This window comes from Pituophis catenifer, unplaced genomic scaffold (genome assembly GCF_029215685.1).
Source record: "Pituophis catenifer annectens isolate HBS135680 unplaced genomic scaffold, rPitCat1.0.hap2 SCAF_3, whole genome shotgun sequence".
In the NCBI taxonomy this organism is placed as follows: domain Eukaryota; kingdom Metazoa; phylum Chordata; class Lepidosauria; order Squamata; family Colubridae; genus Pituophis; species Pituophis catenifer.
This window is the reverse complement of record NW_027256883.1, coordinates 216,498,159-216,508,410: the sequence shown is the minus strand read 5'-3', so window position 1 is coordinate 216,508,410 and position 10,252 is coordinate 216,498,159. Positions and strand designations below refer to the sequence as shown.

General features: G+C 52.5%; 1 protein-coding gene across 1 annotated transcript in view; it reads left to right on the top strand.

The window, feature by feature from the left end:
* The first annotated feature begins 1,664 nt into the window (after positions 1-1,664).
* CDH22 (cadherin 22) overlaps positions 1,665-10,252 on the top strand; it is a 48,096-nt gene continuing 39,508 nt past the window's right edge. The window contains exon 1 of the mRNA XM_070941904.1: positions 1,665-1,883. Coding sequence (XP_070798005.1) covers positions 1,665-1,883 — 219 coding nt within the window. The remainder of the gene's footprint in view (positions 1,884-10,252) is intronic.

Sequence of the window (10,252 nt, the reverse complement as noted above, 5' to 3'; positions counted from 1 at the left end):
GCTGCGAGGAGGCCCCCAACCCGCCCGCCTTACCCAAAGAAGAGGCGGAGAGGTGGGGTCCAGAGCAGCCTGCTAGAGAAAGAACTGGCTGACCGGCGACGGAGATGCACCAGTTGCACGAGAGTGCGGGGGCTGGATGGGGGGGGGGAAGTGAGCCCCTCCCCAGGCAGGCAACCTGTGCAAAGGGGAGGGCGGAGCAGCCTCGAGGGCGCCGCCCGCTTCCTGACCATCTCGGTGGGATCCGAGGGCCCTGAATTTCCCAGGCTGGCTTTCCAGAGGTTGGGGAACCATGTTTTTCTTGGGTTGCATTTGTAAATCTTCCACAGTTCGCACAAAGCTTGGAAATTATCTTTAAGTATATACTAGGAAATGAAAGAAATTTGTTTTATTGTGTTTTTGTTTTAAGAAGGATTATTTTAAACTGCACAGAAACCTCCCTCTTGCATCCCTGGGCAACAGCGGACTAGCTTCGCTCTCTGGCACACAGGAGAGAAAGCTTTTCTCCTGGGCAAGGGCACGGAAGGCCGCTCCCTTTGGAGGCTGCCACGGAACCTCTGGCCTTGCAGGGTGGATGTCGGAGGGGGGTATCTCCCAGCCCAGCCCCCTCAGGAATAGGGCAGCTGCTGAACTCTGAAGCAGCCACTGACCACCCCTTTGCTGGGCACCGAAGCCAGGCTTGTCAGTTGCTGCCTCCACCCCCCCCCCGCACCCTCCACTTCTGGGTCTCTGGCAGAGCTCATCTAATTGCCGAGCCACCATGGCGCCCTGCCACCTCCCTCCTCGCCACTCTCGGCCAGCTCTAACTAGTGACAGAAGTTTATGGGCTGAAGGCTTTATCCTATAAATTGTGGTGAGGGAGGAGGAGGAGGAGGAGGAAGGCTGGGATGGCCCTAGGGAGGATCACTCCAGCTTTCTGCCTGGGTTAGAAAGCAGCATCTCCGCAGCCTGCCTAGCATGGGCAACGGTGCTCTAGCTGGGCATGGGTGAGCAGCCAGCCAGAGCAGCTTCCAGCCCAGGAGCTTGTGGGGAAACAGGGTGCCCTAGAAGATTCTTGGCTTGGCTAGCTCCCCAGCAACGGGTGCTCTGTCTCTTCCAGATACCAGGAGGATGCTGTTGCCCACTGCCCTCTTGACCCGAGGAGGACGGCAGTAGCTACTGCTGGGTGCGTAGGAGCTGCCCAGCCAGCGGAAGCCATGGAGCCTCAGTGCCATCCCTGCCAGGAGCAGCTGTAGCCGGTCCGAGTCTCCTGGGTGTGCCAGGCCATTGCTCTGATGGGGCTTTGTGCCCACCAGCTGCCCGCAAGGAGCCAGCTGTGGCCGGAGCCAAGAGACTGGTGCACACCTCCACAGTCCCTTCAAGGCCACGCTGGACCGGTTTGGGAGTAGCCACCCGGGGGCCTGTTCCAGGGATCTTCTGACCCAGAGAAAGAAGGGGCTCCTCCTCTGCATCCGTCTCACTCGATGCTCGCCTGCCTGCCCAGAAGAAGGAGGAGTGCCGGGCCTCGATGTGATCCTCCTGCTCGTCACCCTGAGAAGTGGAGCTCCTCCAGACTGTTGCCGGCCCTGCCTCCCATGGATGACTGACCCACCGCCCTGGCCGGTGGCTCCCCTTTGCCCTCCAAGTATGCCTGCGGGTCCCCGCCCTGCTGCCAGGACTCTGCAGTGATGGTGCCCCATTGCCCCCCCAGAAGTGGGCTCCTGCTGCTGCTGCTGTGCCTTCTCGTTGGCCCAGACAGTCTACCAAGGGCATCTGGGGGGCCCGGCCAGGGGGCACCTGGGGATGGCGGTCTGCCCAGCGCTGGGCGGGTGAAGCGTGGCTGGGTCTGGAACCAGTTCTTTGTGGTGGAGGAGTACACGGGCACAGAGCCACTGTACGTGGGGAAGGTAAAGGCCACAGGGGAGAGGGAGAAAGCCCCTGTCCTGGACTCAGAGCCTCTGCAGGTGGGAGTGGGGAGGGGCAGGGGGGAAGGTGGCCCTGCAGCAGGGTAAGGCAGTTCTGCTCAAGGAAAGTTTCCCTGGGGGAGGATCTGGTCTTGGCAGCTTCCAGAGGTAGCTTAGCAACCACCTCATTTCCTACAGAACCCCAAAGTTGTCCATCCAGCAGTCTGCTCCTGCACTCCCCCAGAAACAGCCCATCTGTGCAGAAAATGGGGGACAGGCAGCAGAGCACAGGAAGCCCCCCCTTCTGGCTGGACAGGAGTCGTCTTTCCCCCAATCAGAATGCCCCCTGCCAGAGGGGGTCTCCTCCTCTGCCCCCTCCCACAAACTGGCTCACCAAAGAGGCCCGATAACATTTTCATAAAATCTGGATATTCACGCTAAGCCTTTTTCTGAGACGGAATTTCCCTGGAGGGCCCTGGAGGGTGGATGTGGATTTTTGTGTTTTTAAAATAGAATTATGGGGTCAGCATGAGTTACAAAGTTGTGCTTGTTGGACAGATCTATTTTAGATAGAGAAGGGGATTAAAGGGGAAAAAACAAATTTAATTAAGTTGCTACCATTTAAAAGGAATTGATGAACTTGGGTTTTATGAGTGGGAGCAAACACCAAAGTGCCTTTCATTAAGGGCAGCTTTTATATCCTTTCTTTTCTCTCTTCATCCCTGGGTCGTTCTGTATTTGTGAATCTGTTTAATCATCTCTCTGAAAGCGCTCCTCTGCTCAAATTTAATTTTGATTTAATTAGCAAGAGATAATTAATGGCCTGGCAGAATCCCAGGTAGCTGGCCCTTCTAGCGAACAGTGCCTTCGCTTGGCCGGAGGGATCGGGCCCCGAGGGCAGCCCAGAGGTGCTGCAGTGGCCATAACTTTGGGCACCCATCAGAAGGGTTGATGGTGCTTTTTTAAGCACCACTGTAATTTTAAACTGTCAAAAGGGTGCAACTCAGGCTGAATCCACATTATCTTTTGCCCGGAAGGGCTTTGTGTGTTTTTAGCATGATGTCACTCATCCTCAGAGATTTCTGGGAGAAAGATCCCTGCTGGAGTGAGGTCCTTCTCAGAAGTCCAACTGGCTGAGTGGGTGGGTGGGGGAGGCATCTTCCGCAAAGAGTTAGTGGTAGCCTTGTAGCCTTGTTCTGCTCTGTTTTCCCTCCAAAGCTGACTGGGCTACCAGGAGACCACACAAGCGCGGGCATTTGCACAAAGAGAAGTGCAGTGGGTACGTCTTTCCATGGTGCGAGTGCTGCTTCTTCCACCTGAGCTGTTGGGGCCAAAAATAGCCCTCTTGGAGCCCTCAGAATCCAGGATTGGAGCATCTGCCTGGTTCCAGAAGGTTGGAGCTAAAGCATTCCCAATTGAGTGGCTTTCTGCCCACATTTGAAGGCCACCAGGGGGGAAGAGGGAAGACTCCCACTTGTTCTATCATCAGGACATTCTCCTGCCATTCGCCTGAAATCAGTCTTCCTGTCTCCTTGATTGGAGTTCTACCTCTGTGGAAGCCTACCCAGATAGTTGTCCAATTCTGTGGAAGTTCCTTCCAGGGGCTGAAGAAAACTCTTGGGCTTCCCCCCTGTGCTAAAAGCATTCCCCATTCTTTCAACCTTCCCCTGCCAGGTTCTCTGACCATCTTCACTGCTGGTGGATTCTGGGACCCTCCTTAAGGTGCAAATCCAGAACTGGACTTAAGAGCTCCAAATGAAGTCTAGGAGGAAGAAAGTGGAGTATTTGTTTCTTATGACTCAGAAAGCTTAGATGATGCCAACTCTCAAAATAGCCCCGCTAATCCCCTTCCCCTCCATCTTGCATTTTTTGTGGTTGAAACAGAAGGTTCATGATGGAGCTTGGTCCCTTCCCTTCTGAGGAAGTGCAGTCAATGAGGTCAGGTGATGGGACTGTGGGAGGCCCCTTGATTCCCCTCTGGACTCTCATTCCCCCCAGCCATCCCAGAGACACTGACCAATGAGTTGATCCAATGTCTGCTCTAGGCAGAACCCCCCACCTTTGCCCCAGGACAGAAATCCTGCTGTTCTGGGCAAACTTTTCTTGAAAGTCTGCAGGGTGGAACCCCCCCCCCACCACCACCACCATTCTGAAGGCAGGCTGCTCCACTCACACAGCCAGAACATTCATCCCGATTTGGAGTTTGTATTTCCCGCTGTAAGCGTCCACCTGTTGCCGCCTCTGCCTTTGGGCATTGCAGATAATAAATCCACCGCCTCTTCCTGGGACGGACCGTTACGTGCTGGAAGACTGCTAGCTTCCATGTCTTCCCTCAGCCTCCTCTTCTTTAGGCTAAACTGCTCTTCCTAGGATTTAAACCCCAAGCTTCTGCCCCACACATATCCTTGGCACTCTTCTCTGCACTCTCCCCAGTTCCTCAGCATCCATTTGTATAGCGATGAACACAACTGGCCACAGTATTCCAGGTGTAGACTCATCAGTGCAGTCAACAGTAGTACTATCGCTTCTCATATTGTTGTCACCCTGCTGTCGTCGGCCCAGCCCAAGTGTGCATTAGCTCTTCTGCATTGCCCAGATTCTTCTCACAAGGACTATTGCTGAGCCAAGTCCCCTGTCCTGGGCCTTTTGCATTGGGGTTTTTTTTCTGTCTAAGTGGTATTCCTCACCAATGAGCATGTTGCTGCCTAAGGGCCAAAGTTAAAAGCCCCTCAAGGTCTTTTTGAACTTCCAGCACGTCTTCTGGAACGCTAGCAAACACCCCCCCCCCCCGCCCCAGCTTTGTGTGGTCCACAACTTCTCGTCAGTTCCTTCATCTCAGTCTTTGATGAAGGCTACTGGGTCCAAGAAAGGAACCCTGAGGTGCCCTGCTACGTATCCCTCCTTCCATGTAGACCACTAAGGTCTGAATGTTGTCCCCCGTCATCCAGTCAACCGCAAATCCACCTAGAAACAAGGCTATCCATCTGTCACTGTTCCGGTTTATCAGGGAGACCCTAGTCTTATCAAATGCCTCAATGAAGTCTAAGCATGGGGCTTCGTTCCCTTAGTCCACCAATCAAGTCACATTGTCAAACAAGTTAATTTCATTTAAATTAATTTAAAGAAAGCAGTAACATTTGTCAGCATGTCCCGTGCTGGCGGATCTGGAAATCACCTCGTCCCTTTCTAAATGCCTACTAACCAACTGCTTCATTATATTTTCTAGGATTTTCCTGGATGTTGTCAAGCTGATTGGCTTTCTTTTCCTGTGTCTGCTTTCCCCTTCCCCCTTCTTGGAATATGGGAGCAAGACTGTCTCTTTCTTCTCCCGTCTTCTGTGCTTCTCTATGCAGAGTTCAGTCCCTTGCTCAGCGGTGATATCCAACTGCATGTGTGTGTGATCCATCTAGTGCAGGAGAACTAAATCCATTCAAAGCCTCGATGGCCTTCATTCCTCATGCTGCAGGAAGAAGCTGCCATCCACCTCACTGGGAAGCCAAGGGGCTGCTTGGTGCAGGGGGTCTCCAGGGAATCCCACCTTGGGGACAAGGCAGCTGCGGCAATTCACTGCCATGGGTCAAAAGGGAAGATGGGAATGGCTGTTTCGTGTGGGGCCTTGCTTGAAAGTCAACCATACAACGGACATTGCATGCCTTCTGAGGACTGTTGCCAGGGGTGCTGGTCTCTCTCTCTCTCTCTCTCTCTCTCTCTCTCTCTCTCTCTCTCTCTGTGTGTGTGTGTGTGTGTGTGTGTGTGTGTATGCTGGGCTGAGCTTCCTCTTCAGATTCTAGCAGTGCAAGGTCCTATTTGACCAGCTGGGCAGCAGCAGACTTGGACTTTGGCTTTTTCAGCGACTGGTGGGTGGGCATTTGGGCTAAGGCAGCCCTCACCCTGCTTTGGGGGCTTCTTTCACCTCCCCACCAAGGTAGATAGAAGCATAAACTGTCCCTAATGAGACAAATAGAACAAGGGGCTCATGAGTGTGGCCGCTGGGCATAAATCCTGGCTGCTGCAGCTGCTTCAGACTCTGGAATGGCTCTTGGGAGGAAGACGGAGTGCCCATAAACAGCCTCATATTTCATTAGCCAATTAATGGGAGACTCACAGTTTTGGCAACTTTGCTGATTCTCAGCAAAAATGGTGGGCAGGAAATGAGGGTGAAGCCTTTCCAGGAGCAGGTCCCACTAGGGACCCTCCCAATTAAGGCCTCCCAGTTGGTTCAGGAGGTCAAAGGGAGTTATCCTTCGCCTTTCTTTTCTTTCTGGCACACACACACACACACACACACACACACACACACACACACTCTTTGTGTGTGTGTGTGTGAGAGAGAGAGAGAGGAGGGGCAAGGAGACTATAGAAGCTGCAATCTGGGGCAGGAGGATGCTTGGGGTAGCCCCTGGGCAACAGTCCCTGGTGCTGGGGGCCAACATCAACAGAGCTCTGCCCTCTGACACCCCCCTTGCCTCCCCAGTGCAAAAACCCGAGGCCTGGAGGAAGCCCAGAGTTCAGGGTCTGGCTCCTGGGCCCTCTGCCCACCCTGAGAGGCACAGCCTGGGGGAAGTTTTCTGGCCCCTGAGGAAGGAGAAGCATCCACCCAGTGCTGACTGGGTGGCATTGGGAAGGAGGGTCTGGGAAGACCCTAAGGATTAGGAGAGGATCCCATTTCCTGAAGGATATTGGTGGGTTAGGCCACATTCAGAAGAGCATAACAGAGGAACTGGGGTCTTGAGGACACGTCCTGCCAGGAGAAACAGTAGCCAGGTTCGGGTCAGGGTAGTGGCCAGGAGCTACTCTCCATGGCCACAAAAATTAGGACTGGGAATAATTGAGACAAGTTGCCACTGCCATTTGGATTTAGCTTAACTGTCCTGATGGTGAGATACAGAAGGGTCTCCCTGGGAAGGTTGTGGGCTCTCTCGAAGAAGAGACTGGGCAGCCACCCGTCGTGCATGGCATGGCCGAGTTGGGTCTAGCACTTAATAAGCGCACTTACTTATATGCCGCTTCATAGTGGTTTACAGCCCACTCTGAGCAATTACCTAGGGATGCTTGTGGTCTTTTCCACCTCCACTTTCTGTGGTTCCGAGTGAAGAAGGCTTGAGGAAGGACCTTTCTTAGCCAGGATTTCCCCTTTGAACTTTCTTGGCTGCCCTGGGAGAAACAGTGGAAGAAAGAGAGCTCTTTGGGGGTCGATGCCTACAAAAGTGGGCCCTGCGGCCCCCCCGGGCAGAGGCAGAATGCCACCAAGCAGAATGTCCCCCCTCCTCATGTGTCCTTCCTGAGGAAGGGGCAGCCCTGAACCTGCAGTGAATAAACGTGAGCAACTGCAGTCCCCTCGGGATGGGCCTTGGGCTTGGCGAGGATCCTCTGGGAATAAAAAAGAGGACAGCTGAAACGCTCGCCTGGCTGGGAGAAGCCGGGGGAGGCTCTGCAGGCAGAAGGACAGGGGCAGCAGCCTGGAACACGGGAGGGAAGGGGGTCACAGCAAGCCACAGCCGATTGAAAGACAGTCGGAGGAGAGAAAAGACGGGAGCAGCCGGGCAGAGAGGACGGGATGTGTTTCACCGGGGGAGGGGGGCAGGAAGGGGCAGGATCCAAGCCCAGGATTGATAGAAACAGGATCAGGGAATCTTTCCTTTACTCCAGCTTCCATGTCCAGGGCCAGAACAGAGGCCGCCTACAGCCCTGAAGGAACAAGCTGGTGTTTTGCTGGCCCTTCTGCCTGATCTCTGACCAGCAAGACTTCAGCTTGTTCCTTCAGGGCGTAGGAGGCCTCTGAAGTGATAAAATGGCAGGAAAGGGGAGGATCTAGGCTGCTTCAGTCTGGCTCGGAGGTGGAGGACGGACCTGTCAGTGCCTTGAAAGCCACATGGTCTGACAAATCTTGGCAGGTTAAACTTTTATTGTTTTTTAGGCAAACATCCTCCTTAGTAGATGGTGGAAAGGTTGGGAGTGCAGAATGTCTTGATTTCTCCAGCTTCAATCCAAATAGAGCTGGAAGGGACCTTGGAGGTCTTCTAGTCTGCTCAAGACTATGTCATTTCAGACAGGTGGCTGTCCGATGTCTCCTTAAAAAACCTCCAGTGTTGGAGCACCCATAACTTCTGGAGGCCAGCTGCTCCACCGGTTACTTGTTCTTGCTGTCAGGAAATTTCTCCTTACTTCCAGGTTGCTTCTCTCCTTGATTAGTTTACATCCGATGCTTCTTGTCCTGCCTTCGGGTGCTTTGGAGAATAGCTTGACCCCCTCTTCTTTGGGGCAGCCCCTGAGAGATTGGAAGACTGCTATCATGTCGCCCGTAGACCTTCTTTTCTCTAAAGCATACCCCAAATCCTGCAGCCGTTCTTCCTATGTTTTTGTCTCCAGGCCTTTAATCATCTTAGTTGCTCTTCTCTGCACTTTTTCCAAAGCCTCAACATCTTTTTTTGTAATGCGGTGACCAAAACTGGATGCAGGATTCCAGGTGTGGCCTTACTGAGGTTTTATAAAACAGTACTTCATCTGATTTTGATCCTATACCTCTGTTTATACAACAAAGTATTGTATTAGCTTTTTTTGGCTGCTGTGGCATACTGCTGACTCCTATTTAAGTGATTGTCCACTAGGGCTCCAAGGTCCCTCTCACAGTTACTGCTTTTCAGCCAGATTTCTGTACTGGTAGATTTGGTTTTCCCTGCCTAAGTGTAAAACCTTCCTTTTCTCTACATTAATTGTGTTGGATAGGGCCCATTGTTCAAGTCTTGGATCCTGAGTTTGTCTTCTGGGGTGTTGGCTATTCCTGCCAGTTTAGTGTCATCTGCACTTGATGAGTTCCTCTTCTATTCCCTCATCTGAGTCATTAATGAAGATATAAAAGAGTCCTGGGCCTAAGAGGGAACTTTGTAGTGCCCCATTGCTTACTTCTCTCCGTGTAGCTGTAGGTCCATTAACATTAACCGTTAACAAACTATTTCATGGCATTCAGATTAGCAGCTAATACTGTGGGTTCGATGTCATGAAAAGTAGAAATCCAGCAGCTGGCTCAGAAACATCTGCGGAAAAAGTCCATCAGATTTTGAGTGGGGCACACAAGGGTTCTTCCTGGCCCCCTGTTCTTCAGCATTTCATGAAGAACTTGGGTGCAGTGAAGGCAGCCCATACCGCATCTGTAGACATTTGGGTGAGAGGACAGCAGTAAGATTCAAACCCTCCAATGGTTTTATTTCTCTGAAATTAGGTTTGGGTTTAGGTAAAGAAATAGGTACAGATTAGATATAAATGGTGCTCTTGGTTGGAGAAATGGACTGAACATTGCAAGAGGACATTTTACAGAGACAAATGCAATGTTTTTCCTTCGCCTGGTGGCACAGCAGACTAAAGCACTGTTATTAACACCAGCTGCCTGCAATTACTGCAAGTTCAAATCTCACCAGGCTCAAGGTTGACTCAGCCTTCCATCCTTTCTAAGGTAGGTAAAATGAGGACCCGGATTGTGGGGGCAATAAGCTGACTTTGTATAAAATATACAAAAGTATGAAGGCTATTGCTTAATGCATTGTAAGCCGCCCTGAGTCTCCAGAGAAGGGCGGCATATAAATAAATTAAAAAAAAAATGCAGCTGTGGTTGGAGGCTGAAAAAATAATTGATCATATACTGAATGTGAGTGAGAAGTGCTTTGTGGGGCAGAAAAGATAAATCCTGTTTTAGGCTGAAATCCCAGAAGTTGAGTGGCCAAATCACAGGACATGATCTGCTCTGCATTGGCCAGAACCTGCCTCAAGTGTCGGCTCCTGTTCTGGACGCCAGGAAAGCCACTCATAGAAATTGGAGCCGGGTCAGAGAAGGGCAGCCGGGGTGAAAACGCATCTGAACGAGCTCTAGAGTGCAAGACCCCAGTAACAGGGTTCAGTTACAAAGGCCGATTCCGGTTGGATTAGAGGGGAGGCTGGGCAGCCCTCTGGCCTCCAGGACTCCTTCCACCTCTAGGGCCTTAGAAACTTCTCGGGTTGTCTCTTGCCGATTCAACCGCCTGGCTGAGCCATGGCCTGGTTTAGGGGCTTCCTCAGAGGCCACCCAGGGACCTGGGACCGGCAGTCTGATGCCTGGGGATTGCTTTGCAGGGTTAAGGGGGGCTGAGGGTCCCCCCTTGTCTGAAGGGAAAACCTAAATCCCATTTCTGCCAAAGGGGGTGATCTGGGATGGTTCCCCAGAGGTAATCATTCCAGACGGAGCTTGGGCCATTTCCTGAGGATCTAGCACATGACTCGGCCGAGGACCTGGTAGCCGCCTGGGATCGGGCAGCTGGTGGGGCCTTGGACCGAGTCATGCCTTTGCGGCCTCTGACTCGGTGCCGATCCCGTGCGGCTCCTTGGTTTACTGAGGAGCTGAG